General features: G+C 58.9%; 1 protein-coding gene across 2 annotated transcripts in view; it reads right to left on the bottom strand.

Moving 5' to 3' along the window:
* LOC116950944 (protein patched homolog 1) overlaps positions 1–24437 on the bottom strand; it is a 69336-nt gene that overhangs the window by 15683 nt on the left and 29216 nt on the right. For both annotated transcript variants that reach the window (XM_032969579.2, XM_032970371.2), the window contains exons 12-21: positions 23827–23952; positions 20099–20217; positions 17724–17895; positions 17103–17507; positions 15080–15392; positions 14515–14657; positions 13853–14033; positions 5184–5464; positions 985–1122; positions 503–645 (exon numbers count right to left, since the gene is read on the bottom strand). In XM_032969579.2, coding sequence (XP_032825470.1) covers positions 503–645; positions 985–1122; positions 5184–5464; positions 13853–14033; positions 14515–14657; positions 15080–15392; positions 17103–17507; positions 17724–17895; positions 20099–20217; positions 23827–23952 — 2021 coding nt within the window. The remainder of the gene's footprint in view (positions 1–502; positions 646–984; positions 1123–5183; positions 5465–13852; positions 14034–14514; positions 14658–15079; positions 15393–17102; positions 17508–17723; positions 17896–20098; positions 20218–23826; positions 23953–24437) is intronic.

The raw sequence follows: 24437 nt of genomic DNA, 5'->3' as shown, positions 1-24437 counted from the left end.
CAGTCGCCACAGTCACTACAGTCGCTGCAGTCGGTACAGTCGCTGCAGTCGGCACAGTCACTGCAGTCACTGCAGTCGGTACAGTCACTGCAGTCGGCACAGTCACTACAGTCACTACAGTCACTGCAGTCGGCACAGTCACTACAGTCACTACAGTCACTGCAGTCGGCACAGTCGCTGCAGTCGCCACAGTCACTACAGTCGGCACAGTCACTACAGTCACTGCAGTCAACAGTCACAGCTGCCAGCAGAACCGTAAAAACCACAATCGTCTTGTCCGTCGCATCAGTTTGTGGCGGGAGTTGTGAGCTGGCGAGTGAGTTGCTCACCCTGGCAACCCCGGCAACGCTCGCAAACGGGGCTCGCCGTGGCCACTAACGCTCTCACCCCGGCCACAACAAGACCGCCTTGCGCCTCGACGCGCCAACCCAACCGCCGGCGATCCATCGCTCACCGCCCTCGTCACCCTGACCACCGCTCGCTCGCTCGCTTGCTCGCTCACCAGACGATGAAGTCGAACTCGGAGCCGACGAGCATGACGAGTCCCAAGAGCGTGGAGACGGCGCCGTCCAGCACGGGCGCCAGCATGTGCTGCAGCGAGCGCACAGCCCGGCTGTCGCGGTCGCCCGTCGCCGTCAGGAAGCCCTGGGCGGTGTGGCGGCACAGGGGAGGGGACGGAGACGGCGCGGGTTGAGCGGCGGCAGCGGCGGCGGCTCCCCATCGACAGCACGACGTCATCATCGTCGTCATCAGTGCCATCGCCATTGCCATCACGGCCGTCATCGTCGACATCGTCGTCATCATTGTCGTCATCGTTGTCGTCGTCGCCATCGGCGCCAAATGTTGTCGTCGTCACCGTCACCGTCAACTTCATCATCGTTGTAATCATCGACGACGCATCTGAGGCCCGGTCGCGACGTTTATCCAAGTGCACGATGCCTCGTCATGTCACCTGACAAGGCTCCGCCGCCCCTCCCACCTCACCAGCGTGACGTGCATCGTGAACTCCACGCCCATGCCGACGAAGGCGACGAGGTTGATGACGGGAACGGCGCTCAGCTGAATGCCCATGAGCCCCATCATCCCGAAGAGCTCCACCGTCATCGTCGCCAGCACCGCCACCTGTGTGCGTGCGTGGTCGTGTCATTGTGGGTGTGTGTTCGTGTATAGGTTTGTGGTTGGGTGTGTGTGTGGTTGGGTGTGTGTGTGGTTGGGTGTGTGTTTGGTTGGGTGTGTGTGGTTGGGTGTGTGTGGTTGGGTGTGTGTGGTTGGGTGTGTGTGGTTGGGTGTGTGTGGTTGGGTGTGTGTGGTTGGGTGTGTGTGGTTGGGTGTGTGTGTGGTTGGGTGTGTGTGGTTGGGTGTGTGTGGTTGGGTGTGTGTGGTTGGGTGTGTGTGGTTGGGTGTGTGTGGTTGGGTGTGTGTGGTTGGGTGTGTGTGGTTGGGTGTGTGTGGTTGGGTGTGTGTGGTTGGGGGGTGCGTGTGTGTGGTTGGGTGTGTTTTGGGAAAGGACAAACAACAACAACAAACACCTCCTGTCAGCGAGCCTTCGACACTTCACGTGCACCTTGCCTAGCACAGGCGCCATGGTGACGTCACCGTCACTTAGTGGCGAATGGCGCGGGTATTGGTATTGGTTGGGAGAGGGCGACAGTTAAACGTGGGCGCAGAAGAGACAGCATCCACACAACGAAATATATATATACACAAAGACTGAGATCAGCCCTAAGAGCGGATAGGTGGTTAGCGCACTGCGCTTTGACCCCGGCGACCCGAGTTCAATTCACGTTCACCAGCCAACAACGGTGAGGATTATCTCAACCGGTCCGGGGCCTTCTCCAGGTCGGTTCAACAGTTACTGAGTACGTGGCACAGTGCGGAAAAAAAAAATCAGCATTGGGGAGACAAAGGTGGCTGTGGGTGTTGCTGGTCACAGCACCACCCCTCATGCTCGTGAACAGAACTTTGCCCAGTCATACAGACGCACGCACGCACGCACCCACGCCATTCCAAACTCCTCACCATCCCTCTTCTCCCCACACAGTCCGGTCACAATCCAATTTCACGCCTCTGTGTTCTAACACATTCCATAAGGGAGTTTTCCCAACACACACGCACGCACATGCGTGCGCACACGTGCACACACGCACACACTCACACGTACGCAAGTGCACACACGCACGCGCTCACACGTACGCACGTGCAAACACGCACTCACTCACACATACGCACGTTCGCACGCACGAAGAAGAAGTTCCTCGTTCAGCGGAAGGGGTAGGTGGGGGGGGGTTGTGTGGGGGGAGGGGGCGAGGAGGGAAGCCCCGCGGAGTCACGAACGTTACTCGACTCCCTGCGATCGCGGAGTCACGAGCCTAAGTACGTGTCTGTCGTTCACAACACGCACGCACACACGCACACACGCACGCACGCACACACGCACGCACGCACGCCAGCCATCGGAATGCACAAAATGTGAAACAAGCGACATTTGCGCTCAGAACCATTGGGATGTTTTCACGCGAGGCATTACCATTCCACTCTTCCAACCATGCGTGTATACATTAATTGGCGCAGGAAAATTGTATTAATTGACCTCCCAGAGGGCACCTATGGTACGAACGGTTGTCGATGGACACGTAAAGATCGCCGGCCAAAACACTGGAAAGAGTCGACATGGCAAGGAGCTCTCCCTGCGGTCCCTAGCACACGCTTGGGGTGGATCTCATAATCCGGCCCGCACGTGCGCGTTTAGCTGTGCGTGTAGGTGTGCGCGTTTAGCTGTGTGTGTAGGTGTGCGTGTGTAGGTGTGCGCGTGTAGCTGTGTGTGTAGGTGTGCGTGTGTAGGTGTGCGCATGTAGCTGTGTGTGAAGGTGTGCCTGTGTAGGTGTGCGTGTGTAGCTGTGTGTGTAGGTGTGCGCGTGTAGGTGTGCGCGTGTAGCTGTGTGTGTAGGTGTGCGCGTGTAGCTGTGTGTGTAGGTGTGCGCGTGTAGCTGTGTGTGTAGGTGTGCGCGTGTACCTGTGTGTAGGTGTGCGTGTGTAGGTGTGCGTGTGTAGCTGTGTGTGAAGGTGTGCGTGTGTAGGTGTGCGTGTGTAGCTGTGTGTGTAGGTGTGCGCGTGTAGCTGAGTGTGTGTGTAGGTGTGCGTGTGTAGCTGTGTGTGTAGGTGTGCGCGTGTAGCTGTGTGTGTAGGTGTGCGTGTGTAGGTGTGCGCGTGTAGCTGTGTGTATAGGTGTGCATGTGTAGGTGTGCGTGTGTAGCTGAGTGTGTGTGTAGGTGTGCGTGTGTAGCTGTGTGTGTAGGTGTGCGCGTGTAGCTGTGTGTGTAGGTGTGCGTGTGTAGCTGCGTGTGTAGGTGTGCGCGTGTAGCTGTGTGTATAGGTGTGCGTGTGTAGGTGTGCGCGTGTAGCTGTGTGTAGGTGTGCGTGTGTAGGTGTGCGTGTGTAGCTGTGTGTGTAGGTGTGCGCGTGTAGCTGTGTGTGTAGGTGTGCGTGTGTAGCTGCGTGTGTAGCTGCGTGTGTAGGTGTGCGTGTGTAGCTGCGTGTGTAGGTGTGCGCGTGTAGCTGTGTGTATAGGTGTGCGTGTGTAGGTGTGCGCGTGTAGCTGTGTGTGTAGGTGTGCGTGTGTAGGTGTGCGTGTGTAGCTGTGTGTGTAGGTGTGCGTGTGTAGGTGTGCGTGTGTAGCTGTGTGTGTAGGTGTGCATGTGTAGGTGCGTCTGGGCAGCGGTGGCACCGGTTAGCACGCTGCGATACGAACCCGGCGACCCGTGTTCGAATCCCGCTCACGACCAACGCCGGTGATGATTTTCTGAACCGGTCATGGGCCTCCCCCCTAGGTCAACGTTGGCTGAAAACGGGAATCGAACTCAGGTGGCCCGGTTTTGTAGGTAGTGCAGTGCGCTAACCGCCGTGCCACCACTCACCCACAGAGACACGAACACGCGCACGCGCACGCATGCGCACGCATGCGCATGCGTGCGCGTGCATTTCACGCAGGAATCTCGGGAATGCATTCGTGTGACGTAGCTGTACGGACAGGAAACAAACGTGTGGAGGAGGAGGACAGGGGTATAGGTGTGCATGTGTGTGCGCACGTGCGCGCGTGTGCGACCAGCGCACCTAGCCTGGCACAAGTGCTGTTGCGACGTGAATGACGGCCGTTGCTGTTGTTGGTGTGCGAGCAGGTTAACTAGCGTGCGTGCGTGTGTGGTATGCGTGCACACGTGCGTGCGTGCGAGCATTAGTGCGACGCGTGAAGTGTGAGCACATGCACGTGGCATGCCTCCCCACCAACCCCTCCCCACCTCCTCCAACCCCCTCCCACGTGTGGCACACACACACATTACCTGCTCAATGTGCGCGTGTTCGTACGCGTGTGTGTGTGTGCGCGAGGAGCGGTGGCAAAGTGGTTAGTGCACCGTGCTATGAACCCAGCAACAGAGTTCCATTCCCGCTGACGGCCAACATCGGTGACGGCGAATATCCGCATCGGTCTTGGGTCTCCCCTAGGTCGACTCAGCCGTTAACCGAGTACCTGGTTTTAAGTGAATTAAACGCCAGCACTTGGGAGACAAAGGCGGCCGGGCGTGGTGCTGGCCACCAACCTCCTCATAAGCGTGCCGTGCCAGCCCTTATGGGTTCTTGCTCACCGCACTTGCCCCAACAGCTAAAGCCTATATGGGGGATCTTTGTATTTGTAGCACTGAGGCTGCCCGAAAACCCGGGACAATTGGGGCAGCGCTCACTTTTAACCGAGTAACGAATCGCAATGCAGGATCACGATTCCAATCTGGAGGAAACCCATGCAGAACAGGGGGGAGAAAATACAAACTCTACACAGCAAGGCGGCCAGGTCAGGAATCGAACCCAGGCCCCTTCAGACTGCGAGTCATGAGGAAGAGACAGACACACGGATGGAGAGAGATGCACAGAAAGACTGACGAACAGAGACATGGAGACAAAGATGCACGGACAGGCCGATGATCAGAAAGAGACACGAAGAGTAAGATGAAGGTGTCGTACCCTTAAGGTAAAGGCACCACCACCAACACAATCACTGCCACCCCCATCACCACCACCACCACCGCCAGCATCAACCACCACCATCACCGCCGCCGCCACCACCACCGCCATCACTGCCACCCCCATCACCACCATCACCACCGCCACCACCGCCACCATCGCCCTCTCACCAGCAGCCCAGCGGTCCAGGGGTTGAGCAGCAGGAGGGCACACACGAGGAAGGTGCAGGCCAGCCCCACGCTGAGCGCCAGCAACAGCCAGTGGCGCAGGCCCACGTACTGCTCCCAGAAGAGGAAGGGGTACCCGGCCGGGTAGCTGGGCAGCCCGCCGGCGGCAAAGCTCTCGCAGACGGCGCGCACGCGCTCAATGGCGCGCACGTGGTCCGCTGACTCCGACAGCCCCGCCAGGTAGAAGGGCAGCTGAGCAAACTCGATCCGCTCCGCCGGCTTGACTGGGGGGAGGGTCGGGGTGGAGAGACAGCGAGCGGAGGAGAGAAGACGGGGTGGGGGGGGGCCGTTAGGAGCGTTGGGTCAAGCGAGCCCGACTCTGCTGATGAGAGGCTGAACGTGGAGGCCGGTCCACAGTTTTGTTTGTTTTGTACAGATGCGGCTGTTCAAGGATGCGCTCCCAGAAGGTCGTGGTGGCTGCGTGGATGTGTAAACAAAAATAAATATTTTTACGTGGAGGGGAAAAAAAATAAGGAAAGAAAGTGGCTGAGAGGTCAGGGCGCTGAGCTAGCACAGCTGAGATCCAGGGTTCCAATCCGGTTGCAGCCACTGCCTGTGATTGAACCGGGGTCTCAAGTGTAGCGAGTTGATGGGTCTGAGCCAGTCACCAGTAACTCTCATAGAGACCCCCGAACTCGCAAAAGAAACCCGTAGGCTTTACAAAGAGACGCTTAGAGTTTTGCTCACAGACCTCTTTGAACGTCACTTGAGTAAACGGAGCTAAATAAACGTGAATAGACATCGCTTGAGAAACGCAGCTCAGCAATTCAATGAGTTCCCGCTGCTACACAAACGAGCATCGTGGCATCGGTGCTCATGTCAGAGCCAGTGGTGGGAATTCCACAGTCATATGACGGAGGCAAGTCTATCCAGAGGACGGTCACTGTTGACTTCTCCACAGAGTGGTGCTCATTCTATCGATCCCAGGATTTGAATTCGCAACCTTGGCTGGTTTTATTATGGATCACGAACCATCCACTGCTGGATGGATATCAATACGGCCCCTCCACCCAATAATCCGGCGTGAAATATTGAGCGACGGACGTTGAACTTTCTCTACGATCGCAGTGCCCTTGGAAAGGTAAAACCACACGGTGGCTCTCTGGCTGGCTGGCTGGGGGGGATAGGTGGTGGGGGGGGGGGCATCAGTGGGGGTGGGGGGAGCGCTGGCACCCTCTCAGCCGGTGGCCTTTCCCACATCGCCAGCGCCCTCAACGGCACCACCGGCGAAACCTGTTTGTAATTTGTGCAGTAAATTTCGCATGGTGGTTGGCCCCGTGCCACGCACGCACACACTCTCGCCACCCCGCCCCACACTCCCTCCCCACTCCCTCTCTCTGAGAGGGTGAGCCCCCACCAGAACCAGCCAGCTACCCCACACAGACAAAGACAAAGATCCCCCGTGTAGCCTTTAACTGGCCGTCGGGGAAAGTGCTGTTGGCGTGGACCCACGTAGGCCAGCACGGGACACCTACAGCGAGGGAAAAAAGTATTTGATCCCCTGCTGATTTTGTACGTTTGCCCACTGATAAAGAAATGATCAGTCTATAATTTTAATGGTAGGTGTATTTGAACAAGTGAGAGACAGAATAGCAACAACAAAATCCAGAAAAACGCATGTCAAAAATGTTATAAATTGATTTGCATTTTAATGAGGGAAATAAGTATTTGAACCCCTCTCAATCAGAAAGATTTCTGGCTCCCAGGTGTCTTTTATACAGGTAACGAGCTGAGATTAGGAGCACACTCTTAAAGGGAGTGCTCCTAATCTCAGCTCATTACCTATATAAAAGACACCTGTCTACAGAAGCAATCAATCAATCAGATTCCAAACTCTCCACCATGGCCAAGACCAAAGAGTTCTCCAAGGATGTCAGGGACAAGATTGTAGACCCACACAAGGCTGGAATGGGCTACAAGACCATTGCCAAGCAGCTTGGTGAGAAGGTGACAACAGTTGGTGCGATTATTCGCAAATGGAAGAAACATAAAAGAACTGTCAATCTCCCTCAGCCTGGGGCTCCATGCAAGATCTCACCTCGTGGAGTTGCAATGATCATGAGAACGGTGAGGAATCAGCCCAGAACTACAGGGGAGGATCTTGTCAATGATTTCAAGGCAGCTGGGACCATAGTCACCAAGAAAACAATTGGTAACACACTACGCCGTGAAGGACTGAAATCCTGCAGTGCCCGCAAGGTCCCCCTACTCAAGAAAGCACATATACATGCCCGTCTGAAGTTTGCCAATGAACATCTGAATGATTCAGAGGACAACTGGGTGAAAGTGTTGTGGTCAGATGAGACCAAAATGGAGCTCTTTGGCATCAACTCAATTCACCGTGTTTAGAGGAGGAGGAATGCTGCCTATGACCCCAAGAACACCATCCCCACCGTCAAACATGGAGGTGGAAACACACCCTAAGGGGACATGACAAGTTCACCGCATCAAAGGGACGATATTGTATTGTCAAATCATGGGTGTGAACCTCCTTCCCTCAGCCAGGGCATTGAAAATGGGTCGTGGATGGGTATTCCAGCATGACAATGACCCAAAACACACGGCCAAGGCAACAAAGGAGTGGCTCAAGAAGAAGCACATTAAGGTCCTGGAGTGGCCTAGCCAGTCTCCAGACCTTAATCCCATAGAAGATCTGTGGAGGGAGCTGAAGGTTCGAGTTGCCAAACGTCAGCCTCGAAACCTTAATGACTTGGAGAAGATCTGCAAAGAGGAGTGGGACAAAATCCCCCCTGAGATGTGTGCAAACCTGGTGGCCAACTACAAGAAATGTCTGACCTCTGTGATTGCCAACAAGGGTTTTGCCACCAAGTACTAAGTCATGTTTTGCAGAGGGGTCAAATACTTAGTTCCCTCATTAAAATGCAAATCAATTTATAACATTTCTGACATGCGTTTTTCTGGATGTTGTTGTTGTTATTCCGTCTCTCACTGTTCGAATAAACCTACCATTAAAATTATAGACTGATCATTTCTTTGTCAGTGGGCAAACGTACAAAATCAGCAGGGCATCAAATACTTTGTTCCCTCGCTGTATAAGCGGTGTGGTGTCGCCAGCTCCACATCCGGCCGCCTTTGTCTCCCCAATGCACCGCACCAGGTGCACAATGAAGGCTGAGTCGACCTAGAGGAGGCCCAGGACCGGGTTTGATATTCTTCGCCGGCATTGACCGTGAGCGGGAAATCGAACTTTGGTCGCCAGGTTCGTAACGCAATGCACTAACGGCTGCACCACGACTCCACACACACACTGACCTACACGCACACTGACCTACACGCACACTGACCTACACGCACACTGACCTACACGCACACTGACCTACACGCACACTGACCTACACGCACACTGACCTACACGCGCACTGACCTACACGTGCACTGACCTACACGTGCACTGACCTACACGCACACTGACCTACACGCACACTGACCTACACGCACACTGACCTACACGCACACTGACCTACACGCACACTGACCTATACGCACACTGACCTACACGCACACTGACCTACACGCACACTGACCTACACGCGCACTGACCTACACGCGCACTGACCTACACGCGCACTGACCTACACGCGCACTGACCTACACGCACACTGACCTACACGCACACTGACCTACACGCACACTGACCTACACGCACACTGACCTACACGCACACTGACCTACACGCACACTGACCTACACGCACACTGACCTACACGCACACTGACCTACACGTGCACTGACCTACACGCACACTGACCTACACGCACACTGACCTACACGTGCACTGACCTACACGCACACTGACCTACACGCACACTGACCTACACGCACACTGACCTACACGCACACTGACCTACACACACACTGACCTACACGCACACTGAACTACACGCACACTGACCTACACGCACACTGACCTAAACGCACACTGACCTACACGCACACTGACCTACACACACACTGACCTACACGCACATTGACCTACACGCGCACTGACCTACACGCACACTGACCTACACACACACTGACCTACATGCACACTGACCTACACGCACTGACCTACACGCACACTGACCTACACACACACTGACCTACACGCACTGACCTACACACACACTGACCTACACACACACTGACCTACACGCACGCACACAGACACACGCACTGACCTACACGTGCACTGACCTACACGCACACTGACCTACACGCACGCACACAGACACACGCACTGACCTACACGTGCACTGACCTACACGCACTGACCTACACACGCACTGACCTACACGCACACTGACCTACACGCACTGACCTACACACACACTGACCTACACACACACTGACCTACACACACACTGACCTACACGCACACTGACCTACACACACACTGACCTACACGCACACTGACCTACACGCACACTGACCTACACACACACTGACCTACACACACACTGACCTACACACACACTGACCTACACACACACTGACCTACACACACACTGACTTACACACACACTGACCTACACACACACTGACCTACACGCACGCACACAGACACACACACTGACCTACACACACACTAACCAACACACACACTGACCTACACGTGCACTGACCTACACACACACTGACCTACACGCACACTGACCTACACAGACACTGACCTACACGCACACTGACCTACACACACACTGACCTACACGCACACTGACCTACACGCACACTGACCTACACGCACACTGACCTACACGCACACTGACCTACACGCGCACTGACCTACACGCGCACTGACCTACACGCGCACTGACCTACACGCACACTGACCTACACGCACACTGACCTACACGCACACTGACCTACACGCACACTGACCTACACGCACACTGACCTACACGCACACTGACCTACACGCACACTGACCTACATGCACACTGACCTACACGCACTGACCTACACACGCACTGACCTACACACACACTGACCTACACACACACTGACCTACACGCACACTGACCTACATGCACACTGACCTACACACACACTGACTTACACACACACTGACCTACACGCACGCACACAGACACACACACTGACCTACACACACACTAACCAACACACACACTGACCTACACGTGCACTGACCTACACACACACTGACCTACACGCACACTGACCTACACACACACTGACCTACACACACACTGACCAACACGCACACTGACCTACACACACACTGACCTACACACACACTGACCTACACGCACGCACACAGACACACACACTGACCTACACGCACACTGACCTACACGCACACTGACCTACATGCACATTGACCTACACACACACTGACCTACACACGCACTGACCTACACGCACACTGACCTACACACACACTGACCTACACACACACTGACCTACACACACACTGACCTACACGCACGCACACAGACACACACACTGACCTACACGCACACTGACCTACACACACACTGACCTACACGCACACTGACCTACACACACACTGACTTACACGCACACTGACCTACACGCACACTGACCTACACACACACTGACCTACACACACACTGACCTACACGCACGCACACACACACACTGACCTACACACACACTGACCTACACACACGCACACAGACACACAGGCACACAAAGCACACCATGCACCCCCGCCATCTCCCTAACCACCTCGCTCTTCCCTGCCCCCTAAACCGTTTTCTCCCCGGCTCCTTCTCTCTCCGCCCCCACCATCCACTCCCTCCCGCCCGCCCCCCCTCGGAGTAATCCCGTTTGGGGCGGTGTGCGGCCGCACGGCGCTCGCTTCCTCAAGGTGCCGGCGTTTACGCGTTGCGGTTTCACCGCCTCTAATGAGGAGCAGCCGCACGCCACTCAGTGAGCTACCCCGCCAGCACAGCGGCAAGCGACACAGCGACAGACTGACGGAGCGACACAGTGACATGGTGACACGGTGACACACCGTCACAGTGACACGGTGACACAGTGACACGGTGACACACCGTCACAGTGACACGGTGACACACTGTCACAGTGACACGGTGACACACCGTCACAGTGACACGGTGACACAGTGACACGGTGACACACCGTCACAGTGACACAGTGAAACACCGTCACAGTGACACACCGTCACAGTGACACAGTGACACACCGTCACAGTGACACAGTGACACACCGTCACAGTGACACACCGTCACAGTGACACAGTGACACACCGTCACAGTGACACAGTGACACACCGTCACAGTGACACACCGTCACAGTGACACAGTGACACACCGTCACAGTGACACAGTGACACACCGACACAGTGACACGGTGACACACCGACACAGTGACACGGTGACACACCGTCACAGTGACACAGTGACACACCGTCACAGTGACACGGTGACACACCGTCACAGTGACACGGTGACACAGTGACACACCGTCACAGTGACACACCGGCACAGTGACACGGTGACACACCGGCACAGTGACACACCGTCACAGTGACACAGTGACACACCGTCACAGTGACACACCGTCACAGTGACACAGTGACACACCGTCACAGTGACACGGTGACACGGTGACACACCAGCACAGTGACACAGTGACACACCGGCACAGTGACACGGTAACACGGTGACACAGTGACACAGTGACACTCCGGCACAGTGACACGGTGACACAGTGACACACCAGCACAGTGACACAGTGACACACCGTTACAGTGACAGTGACACACCGACACAGTGACACGGTGACACACCGACACAGTGACACGGTGACACACCGGCACAGTGACACGGTGACACACCGGCACAGTGACACACCGTCACAGTGACACAGTGATACACCGACACAGTGACACGGTGACACACCGGCACAGTGACACGGTGACACACCGACGCAGTGACACACCGTCACAGTGACACACCGTCACAGTGACGCAGTGACACACCGTCACAGTGACACGGTGACACACCGACGCAGTGACACGGTGACACACCGACGCAGTGACACACCGTCACAGTGACACACCGTCACAGTGACGCAGTGACACACCGTCACAGTGACACGGTGACACACCGACGCAGTGACACGGTGACACACCGTCACAGTGACACGGTGACACAGTGACACGGTGACACGGTGACACAGTGACACACCGTCACAGTGACACGGTGACACGGTGACACAGTGACACGGTGACACAGTGACACACCGTCACAGTGACACAGTGATACGGTGACACACCGTCACAGTGACACAGTGACACACCGTCACAGTGACACAGTGATACGGTGACACACCGTCACAGTGACACGGTGACACACCGTCACAGTGACACGGTGACACACCGTCACAGTGACACGGTGACACACCAGCACAGTGACACGGTGACACACCGTCACAGTGACACGGTGACACACCGTCACAGTGACACGGTGACACGGTGACACACCAGCACAGTGACACACCGTCACAGTGACATGGTGACACACCGGCACAGTGACACGGTGACACAGTGACACACCGTCACAGTGACACGGTGACACACCGGCACAGTGACACACCGTCACAGTGACACAGTGACACACCGTCACAGTGACACGGTGACACAGTGACACGGTGACACAGTGACACACCGTCACAGTGACACACCGTCACAGTGACACGGTGACACACCGTCACAGTGACACACCGTCACAGTGACACAGTGACACACCGTCACAGTGACACACCGTCACAGTGACACAGTGACACACCGACACTGACACAGTGACACACCGGCACAGTGACACACCAGCACAGTGACACAGTGACACACCGGCACAGTGACACACCGTCACAGTGACACGGTGACACAGTGACACACCGGCACAGTGACACGGTGACACACCGGCACAGTGACACGGTGACACACCGACACGGTGACACGGTGACACACCGACACAGTGACACGGTGACACACCGTCACAGTGACACAGTGACACACCAGCACAGTGACACAGTGACACACGGTCACAGTGACACAGTGACACGGTGACACACCGTCACAGTGACACGGTGACACAGTGACACACTGGCACAGTGACACACCGTCACAGTGACACACCGTCACAGTGACACAGTGACACACCGACACAGTGACACAGTGATACACCGTCACAGTGACACGGTGACACACCGTCACAGTGACACGGTGACACACCGACACAGTGACACGGTGACACACCGACACAGTGACACAGTGACACACCGACACAGTGAGACACCGTCACAGCGGGACACTGGCAAACTGCCCCCGCCACATCAGCGCACCGTGACATTGACAAAGTAGCACACTGCCTACGGTTAGCGAGAGGCCTCAAGCGAGCGTGCGGTGCGTCTGCCAGTCATCTCAGCCAGTCAACCCACGGCACCTGGGTCTGTCCCGCGACCTCCCGCCAAGCGGCGGCGGAGCCTTCGACATGTCGCGCGACAGCCTCGAGGCGCACCTAGCCTGGCGCAAGCGGCGACGCCGATTGTTGTCCGTCGTCGTGATTGACGGCGACGACGACGGCGACGACGGCACTCACTGCGCATGACGTCGGGCGCGGTGTTGAAGCGGCTGAAGAGCCACTCGGGGGGCTCGGGCCGCAGGTTGGCCTGCGAGGCGGCGTAGGCCAGCGGGTCGTTGGTCACCCAGGCCGTGAGGAAGGTGTAGAAGCCGTCGACGTCCACCAGGCCCCGCTCGTTCACCAGCCGCCGGCTCTGCAACTGCCGGGGGCCAAGGGAGACGGAGTCACGCGAGTCCGCCCGGGCTGATACTGCCGCTCCCGTCTCCCCGGCAGGCACCCTTCCCCGGACAGTTCGCCACGACGGGCCGAGCGCGACGAGCGGCGTCACAGGAGAGCGAGCGCGTGGCGTCGCGCGGAGAGCAGGGGAGCCCTCTTACCACGGGCTTGTCACCGGTCAACGCGGCCGCTTCTCTCCGGGCGCAACGTCCCGGACGGGGGAAAACTCGCACGCGCAAAAGTGCAGAGCGCGAAAAGGACCGCGTGCAGAACGCGACAGCCGCGCTGTGCCCCGACCGCTCGCGCGCCGTGAAATGAACGACCCCCGGAGGGACAAACGCCATCGTCGGGGTGACGCCGTCGCGTGGCACGACCCGCGGGGTTCTCCCCAGGGACGCGGTTTCGGATTTTGGTCCTCGGCATCGGCGCCGTGGTTCGCGGCCGCGGCCGTCGTGTGGCCGTACCTGGGCGTAGTCGAAGGGCGCGCTGGCGTCGCCCGTCTGGATGAGAAGCATGTACGCCAGCACGCCGTCGTCGGAGCCGTTATGGAACTCGTCCCGGCGGATGCGGCCGGATCGCCAGTCCTCATCGAATGCCACCTGCAGTCCTGGGGGGTGCGGCGTGGCGGGTGTGGAGGGGGTGGGTGGAAGGGGTGGGGAGCGGCGGTGCAACGGTTAGCGCGCCGCACTAAGAACCAAGCGACAAGGGCTTGATTCCCGCTCAGGGTAAGCACCGATGATTATCTGAACCGGTCCTGGGCCTCCCCCCGGCCTCAAATGGTTACCCGGTGCCGTTGGTGAACATCGCCACTGGGGCCGAGCGTGGTGCTGGCCATCCACCCTCTCGTGCGCCGTGCCGGCCATCATAGGCGCTACTCGCTAACGGCACTGGCCCCAACAGTGCGGCGTTTAAGGCGATACGGGGGACAGGGCGGTACGGTCACGCTCACGGACCCCGGATGCTCGCCGGAACCACGATGGCTATCTGCCGTGCCGAGCCGCGCGACGGTGGCGAGCGGCGCGCGCTCACCCTGCAGCCAGTCGCGGAAGTGGTGAAGCCAGGTACGGGGCAGGGCGCCGTCGGGGCCCCGCAGCGTGTAGGGGAGGCCGTGCAGGGCGTCGTGCAGCCGGTAGAGGCTCTCCTGGGCGCGGGGGTAGTCCACGCCCTCGGTGGTGACCAGGTAGGCCCCGTACACCGAGAAGTAGGCCGCCTGCGCCGTGAGGAAGGCGTGCTCGCGCGTGCCGCGCGGGACCACGTCGGCCAGGCCGAGGCCGTCGCGCACGCGCGTCGTGCCATACAGGCACAGCGCCAGCAGGCACATGAACGCGCTCAGCACGGCCACCTGCGGGGGGGGGCGGGGGGTAGTGGCACCGCTCGCTCACCGCTCGCTCGCGGGCAAAGCATCGCGCGCGCGCCACTCACGCGGCACTCACGCGGCACTCGCTCGCCACTCACGCGCCACTCACGCGGCACTCACTCGCCACTCACGCGGCACTCACGCGGCACTCACGCGCCACTCACTCGCCACTCACGCGGCACTCACTCGCCACTCACTCGCCACTCACGCGCCACTCACGCGCCACTCACTCGCCACTCACTCGCCACTCACGCGGCACTCACGCGGCACTCACTCGCCACTCACCCGTCACTCACCCGCCACTCACGCGGCACTCACGCGGCACTCACGCGGCACTCACGCGGCACTCACGCGCCACTCACTCGGCACTCACTCGCCACTCACTCGCCACTCACGCGGCACTCACTCGCCACTCACGCGCCACTCACGCGCCACTCACTCGCCACTCACTCGCCACTCACGCGGCACTCACGCGGCACTCACTCGCCACTCACGCGGCACTCACGCGCCACTCACTCGCCACTCACTCGCCACTCACGCGGCACTCACGCGGCACTCACTCGCCACTCACTCGCCACTCACTCGCCACTCACGCGGCACTCACGCGGCACTCACGCGCCACTCACGCGCCACTCACTCGCCACTCACTCGCCACTCACGCGGCACTCACTCGCCACTCACTCGCCACTCACTCGCCACTCACTCGCCACTCACGCGCCACTCACGCGCCACTCACGCGCCACTCACGCGCCACTCACTCGCCACTCACGTGGCACTCACTCGCCACTCACTCGCCACTCACGCGCCACTCACGCGCCACTCACTCGCCACTCACGCGGCACTCACTCGCCACTCACTCGCCACTCACGCGGCACTCACTCGCCACTCACGCGCCACTCACTCGCCACTCACGCGCCACTCACGCGCCACTCACGCGCCACTCACGCGGCACTCACTCGCCACTCACCCGGCACTCACCCGCCACTCACTCGCCACTAACCCGCCACTCACTCGCCACTCACCTGGCACTCACCCGCCACTCACTCGCCACTAACCCGCCACTCACTCGCCACTCACCCGGCACTCACCCGCCACTCACTCGCCACTCACGCGGCACTCACTCGCCACTCACCCGGCACTCACCCGCCACTCACTCGCCACTCACGCGGAACTCACGCGGCACTCACTCGCCACTCACTCTCCACTCACTCGCCACTCACGCGCCACTCACGCGCCACTCACGCGCCACTCACGCGGCACTCACTCGCCACTCACCCGGCACTCACCCGCCACTAACCCGCCACTCACTCGCCACTCACCTGGCACTCACCCGCCACTCACTCGCCACTAACCCGCCACTCACTCGCCACTCACCCGGCACTCACCCGCCACTCACTCGCCACTCACGCGGCACTCACTCGCCACTCACCCGGCACTCACCCGCCACTCACTCGCCACTCACGCGGCACTCACTCGCCACTCACCCGGCACTCACCCGCCACTCACTCGCCACTCACGCGGCACTCACGCGGCACTCACTCGCCACTCACTCGCCACTCACTCGCCACTCACGCGCCACTCACTCGCCACTCACTCGCCACTCACTCTCCACTCACTCGCCACTCACTCGCCACTCACTCGCCACTCACGCGGCACTCACTCGCCACTCACTCGCCACTCACGCACCACTCTCACCTTAGTCCTGCGCAGCAGCAGCCAGGGCGCGTACCGCGTCCGCGCAAACTCCTGCAGGTTCCACCGCGTCCACGCAGGCGGAGGCCGCTCGCTCGCCCCCCAGCCGGCCGGCCACCCTCCCCACGGCCCGCCACCGCCACCACCATCGCCGTCGCCGCCGCCGTCGTCGCCTTCGTCCGTTCCGTACGCCGCGGTCGCGCCGTGGTCGGCGAGGAGGTCGCGCGTGGAACTCGCCGACTCCGGGACGACGACCGTGCCGGACGACGACGCCGGCGACGACGACGACGACGACGTCGCCGTCAGAGCGACGGACGGCTCCGGGCCGAGCGAGCGCGGCCGGAACGTGACCTCGGTGCACGGGTGCACGGTGGTCACGCACTGCTGGCTCGCGGGGTCGTACTGCACCTGGGTCGCGGCGAGGGCGACGGTCGGGGCGAGGGTCAGGGCGTCGCTTCGCGGTGCATTGCCGCACTGAACGGTTCCGAACGATTCCGCGCGGTCCCAAAAAAAAATCCCCAAACGCCTCGACGCAGTCCGCCCAAGCTGCACGCCGCGCGCGGCGGCGCGGAACCCCTAGCAGGGCGAGGGGGCGACGTGGGGGTGCGGGGAGGGTGCGCTCACCTCCACGGTGGAGTGCATGGTGATGTGGGTTTCGGGGAAGCCGGTGGGGCTGCTGTAGGGCGGCGGGGGGGACACGTCGCCCCCTGCGGCCGCGGCGGCCGCGGCGGCCGCGGCGGCGGCCAACTCGCGGAACGCCGGCGCCTGCGGCCGCGAGGGCCGCATCGCGCTCGGACTGCGGTCGCACGCAGTGCACACGCACGACACACACACGACACGCAACACACGCAATAGTCACAGTCGTTATTATGATCGTCATCATCATCGCTCTGCTTGTTTACCCAGGAGGGTCCTGCCATGCTTGTCGCAGCAGTACGGTGGGCCGATTGCTGCTGCTGCTGCCGCCGCCGCTGTGCGATTCCAGTTGGGTCATTTGTAGGCGATGTTCCAGCATCGGGGATGTTGTGGTGGTCAATACCGCTGACATTGCGTGTCACTTTGTTTTAGCCATGGGAGCAAATCGAAGAACCTGGAGGAAACCCGTGCAGAGGAGAAAATAGACAAAGGCCTCCCGTATAGCCTCTAGACGACGGTTGAGGCAAGTGCTGTGATCGAGTAGCGCCTATGAAGGCCAGCACCGCATACCAGGGGGTGGGTGGCCAGCACCATGCCCGGCCGCCTTTGTCTCCCGAGTGGTGATGTTTACACATCGCAGCAAGTACTCATTTGAGGCTGAGTCTACGCAAATAATCGTCACTGGGGTGTAGAACTGGGGGAGAACATACAAACTGCTTGCAGAAAGGTGCCCGAGTCAGGAATCGAACCCAGGTGCTTCCTGATGTGAGGCGCGAGCGTCACAACTGCTCCACCCTCGTGTGTGCATGCAGCACACACCGCACTGACACCACAGGGTGCGTGGTAGCGCTGTGTGCTAGTGAATGGTAGTGCAGGCACTGCGTGGTAGTGCGGGCACTGCGTGGTAGCACTGCGTGCTAGTGCCGCATGGTAGTGTGGGAACCGCGTGGTAGTGCGAACACTGCGTGCTAGCGCTATGTGGTAGTGCTGCATGGTAGTGCTGCATGATAGTGCGGACACTGCGTGGTAGTGCTGCATGGTAGTGCGGGCACTGCGTGGTAGTGCTGCATGGTAGTGCGGGCACTGCGTGGTAGTGCGAACACTGCGTGCTAGCGCTATGTGGTAGTGCTGCATGGTAGTGCGAACACTGCGTGGTAGTGCTGCATGGTAGTGCTGCATGGTAGTGCGGGCACTGCGTGCTAGCGCTGCGTGCTAGCGCTGCATGGTAGTGCGAACACTGCATGGTAGTGCTGCATGGTAGTGCGGGCACTACGTGGTAGCGCCGCGTGCTAGCGCTGCATGGTAGTGCAAACACTGCGTGGTAGTGCTGCATGGTAGTGCTGCATGGTAGTGCTGCATGGTAGTGCTGCATGGTAGTGCGGGCACTGCGTGGTAGTGCTGCATGGTAGTGCAGACACTGCGTGGTATCGCTGCATGCTGGCGCTGCATGGTAGTGCGGGCGCTGCGTGGTAGCGCTGCATGGTAGTGCGAACACTGCATGGTAGTGCTGCATGGTAGTGCTGCATGGTAGTGCGGGCGCTGCGTGGTAGCGCTGCATGGTAGTGCGAACACTGCATGGTAGTGCTGCATGGTAGTGCTGCATGGTAGTGCGGGCACTGCGTGGTAGTGTGAACACTGTGTGGTAGTGCTGCATGGTAGTGCGGGCACTGCGTGGTAGCGCCGCGTGCTAGCGCTGCATGGTAGTGCAAACACTGCGTGGTAGTGCTGCATGGTAGTGCTGCATGGTAGTGCGGGCACTGCGTGGTAGTGCTGCATGGTAGTGCGGACACTGCGTGGTATCGCTGCATGCTGGCGCTGCATGGTAGTGCGGGCGCTGCGTGGTAGCGCTGCATGGTAGTCCGGGCACTGCGTGGTAGTGCTGCATGGTAGTGCTGCATGGTAGTGCGGGCGCTGCGTGGTAGCGCTGCATGGTAGTGCGAACACTGCATGGTAGTGCTGCATGGTAGTGCGGGCGCTGCGTGGTAGCGCTGCATGGTAGTGCGAACACTGCATGGTAGTGCTGCATGGTAGTGCGGGCACTGCGTGGTAGCGCCACGTGCTAGCGCTGCATGGTAGTGCGAACACTGCGTGGTAGTGCTGCATGGTAGTGCTGCATGGTAGTGCTGCATGGTAGTGCGGGCACTGCGTGGTAGTGTGAACACTGTGTGGTAGTGCTGCATGGTAGTGTGGGCACTGCCTGGTAGCGCTGCGTGGTAGCGCTGCATGGTAGTGCTGCATGGTAGTGCGGGCACTGCGTGGTAGCGCTGCGTGCTAGCGCTGCATGGTAGTGCGGGCACTGCGTGGTAGCGCTGCGTGGTAGTGCGAACACTGCGTGGTAGTGCGGGCACTGCGTGCCAGTCCACCTGTAGAAGCAGCACAGCAGGTCGAGTCGCCCCTCCTCGCGGCGCTGCAGGTCCAGGCTCAGGATGGACGGGAAAATGAGCAGAACCATGGCAAAGTTGAAGACCACCACCACAGCAGCCTGCGCCACCAAAACCGCACCATCGCACAACCCCATCACCACACAGCACCGCACGACCACACAACCGCACCATTCCACACAAGGCAACACGGAACCACGTGGTCATTTTTATTAGTTTTATTTATCCCTGACTGGTGGCAACCCGAGCATCACACACGGAAAGTCACCCACACACACACACCGTGGAGACACAGCACACACACACACCGTGGAGACACAGCACCCACACACACACACCGTGGAGACACAGCACACACACACACACACCGTGGAGACACAGCAGCACACACACACACACCGTGGAGACACAGCAGCACACACACACACCGTGGAGACACAGCAGCACACACACACCGTGGAGACACAGCACACACACACACCGTGGAGACACAGCACACACACACACCGTGGAGACACAGCACACACACCGTGGAGACACAGCACACACACACACCGTGGAGACACAGCACACACACCGTGGAGACACAGCACACACACACACCGTGGAGACACAGCACACACACACACACCGTGGAGACACAGCAGCACACACACACACCGTGGAGGCACAGCAGCACACACACACACCGTGGAGACACAGCAGCACACACACACACCGTGGAGACACAGCACTCACACACACACACCGTGGAGACACAGCACACACACACACACCGTGGAGACACAGCACTCACACACACACACCGTGGAGACACAGCACACACACACACACACATCGTGGAGACACAGCACATACACACACCGTGGAGACACAGCACACACACACACCGTGGAGACACAGCACACACACATCGTGGAGACACAGCAAACACACACACACCGTGGAGACACAGCACACACACACACCGTGGAGGAACAGCACACACACACACACCGTGGAGACACAGCACACACACACACACATCGTGGAGACACAGCACACACACACACACATCGTGGAGACAGCACACACACACACACCGTGGAGACACAGCACACACACACACACACCGTGGAGGCACAGCAGCACACACACACACCGTGGAGACACAGCAGCACACACACACACCGTGGAGACACAGCAGCACACACACACACCGTGGAGACACAGCACACACACACACACACCGTGGAGACACAGCACACACACACACATCGTGGAGACACAGCAGCCACACACACACACACATCGTGGAGGCACAGCACACACACACACACCGTGGAGACACAGCACACACACACACCGTGGAGACACAGCACACACACACACACACCGTGGAGACACAGCACACACACACCGTGGAGACACAGCACACACACACACCGTGGAGGCACAGCAGTCTACTTTGTGAGTTCCTCCCTCCCTCCTTCCCATCTGTGCCTCCGTTTCCACAAAACAAAAACGATCTGCTGCAAAGAAATAACAAACCGGCTTTGAGCGAGCGAGGGAGGGGGTGGGTGAGTGAGAGAGCAATCGAGAGAGGGAGGGGGTGGGTGAGCAAGCGAGCGAGGGAGGGAGGGGATGAGTGAGCGAGCGAGCAGTTGGGTGAGCAAGCGAGCGGGCCAATGAGCGGGCCAATGAGCAGTCGAGCGAGGGAGCGGGCACTTTCCGCTGTGCGTGGATATGTGCGTGGTGAGCGGTATGTATATCCGCCTGTGGTGAGCCGTGAGCGATGTGTGGATCTGTGTGCGGTGAGAGGTGAGTGGGAGACACGCTACATGCCAGACCGGCTGGGCTAGGTCCACTCACAGAATCCCCCATGGCCCCTTCCTCCCCTCCCTTACCCCCCTCCACTCCCCCACATTCAGGGCCACCCACGGAGCCACATGGGTGGCTGACAGGAGGGGGGGGGGGGCTGACAGGAGGGCGGTGGGGGCCCAGGGAATGTAGGTGGGCTCTGGAGGGACAACCGCTTTTATAAACAATTTGGCTCGTGAGGCCCCGGCTCTGGACATCGGGACGGGGGCCGCAGGAGTACGGTTCGCACGACTTGCACGTCCTTCGACAACACAGCCCGCCTGGCCATGGGAATGTGGAATTTCCGGGTGCTTTATGAAGCGAAGAGGTTGCTTGTTTGTTTGATGCAGAACGGTGGTGCAGCAGCACACGCGACGGCACTGACGACCAGGTCCACACTGATGGGTAATTGCGAGGATTCGCAAATAGGTCTCTTATTCTATATCGTTTTTTTTAAATCAACAAACGCCAAGCGGCCAGCAATAAACAACACTGTAAGGAAGGATTGCGGAACGGATCGTGGAGCAGACCGTGGAGTGGATTATGGAGTGGACCGCGGAGCGGGCCATGGAGCGGATCGTGGAGCGGATCATGGAACGGATCGTGGAGGAGATCGTGGAGGGGACCGTGGAGGGGACCGTCGAGTGGACCGTGGAGCGGACTTTGAAGCAGATCACGAAATGGACCATGGAGCAGATCATGGAGTGAACTGCGGAGCAGATCATGGAGGGGACCGTACAGTGAACTTTGGGGCAGACCGTGGAGTGAATCGACAAGTGGACCCTGGAGTGGATCATGGAGGGGATCGTGGAGCAGATCATGGAGCAGATCGTGGAGGGGACTGTGGAGTGGAGCGTGGAGTGGATCGTGGAGTGGAACGTGGAGGTGTTGGCCCGGGAGAATAGGAGCAGGAAGTGCCGCGTCAGCCCGAGCCGGGGAAATCCCATGAATAAGAAACTCGTTCACATTCCCAGAAGACCCTCGCTAAGCCTCACGGTGCATTTCCGGGAGGGTCCTGCCCCATCAGGAAGCTGGGCCACGGTTCCCATCGATGGGTGGAATGGGGCATCAGATGCTATCATGGAAAGCTACAAACTTTTCCTCACTTTTAATTCCCCTCTCATGAACCTTCTTCTGTTCCTCTCTTCTCCCTTCAGTGTCTTCCGTTTCCCTAAACCATTGCTAGAGAGGGTGAGTGCGTGTGGGTCTGTGTGCGTGCGAGTGTGGATCTGTGTGTGCCATCGTAAGCACCGGTCATTCGAAGGCCGTGTATTCCTTTTCCTGTCGCTCGCATCCCATCGTTGAAGATTATCAACCCCAAGTAAACGTTCAAACTGTAGTCCCGTCGTAAGAGTTGGTTAGCATTAAAAAAGTGAAACCGTACAACGATATTTGTTTTATAGCATCAAGTCATCCACCCACCCATACACCTCTTCTCACTCGCTCACGGGGAAAAGATCCCCCGTATAGCCTGAACAGACTTTTTAGGGCAAGTGCTATTAGTGAGCTGCACCTATGAAGGCCGGCACGGCACACGAGGGACTGGCGTGGCCAACACCACGCCCAGCCGCCTCTGTCTCCCCAGTGGCGATGTTTACACGCCGCAGCAGGTACTCTTTTGAGATTGAATCCACCCATGGAAAGCCCAGGACCGGTACGGAATTTCAGGGCTAGGATGAAGATTACAATGCTGATGATGCTGCTCATGACGCTTCAGCTGCTCACAATGGCACTGATGCTGCTGTTAATGACGACACTGCTGATGGCACCGATGTTGCTGCTGCTGAAGGTACTGATGGTGCCGTAGGGTCTCACGGTGCCAATGCTGCTGGTACCGATGGTGCTGATGGTGCTTACGGTGCTGGCCATACCTGCAGGGAGAAGGCGCGCAGAGCCGGGATGGGGATGAGCGCTGCCATGAAGAAGGCGGCCATGTTGTTGATGGAGGTGAGTGCCACGCCGGTGCCTGTGCGCTTCAAGCACTCGCCCGTCCTCCGCTGCAACCACCAACAACAACATCAACAACATGGCTGTGTGTGTGTCTCTGCGCCTGTTGTTAGACTGTGTGCGTGCGTGTGTGTGTGCGTGCGACTGTGTGCGTGAGTCTCTGCGCGTGTGTGCGACTGTGTGCGTGCGTGTGTGTGTGTTCGACTTTGTGCGTGCGTGTGTGTGCGACTGTGTGTGTGTGCGAGTCTCTGCGCGTGTGTGCGACTGTGTGCGTGCGTGTGTATGCGTGCGACTGTGTGCGTGTGTGTGTGTGTGCGAGAGTGCTGTGGGGAGCGGTGGGCCTGACAGTCTGTTCAAGGCTTTATGGGGGATCTCTGTCTCTGTGGGGAGCGGTGGCGCACTGCTTAAGGCACCGCGCTACGAAACCCGGCGGACCCGAGTTCCATCTCTGCCCACAGCCAGCATAGGCCTTGGGACCCCCCTAGGTTGACTCAGCCTCGAATGATTACCCGGTGCGGTGCGTAAACCATCACCA

This window comes from Petromyzon marinus, chromosome 1 (assembly GCF_048934315.1).
Source record: "Petromyzon marinus isolate PM22_M1 ecotype Great Lakes invasive population chromosome 1, UKy_Petmar_22M1.pri1.0, whole genome shotgun sequence".
Taxonomy (NCBI): Eukaryota; Metazoa; Chordata; class Hyperoartia; order Petromyzontiformes; family Petromyzontidae; genus Petromyzon; species Petromyzon marinus.
This window is presented reverse-complemented; position numbering and strand designations above follow the sequence as displayed.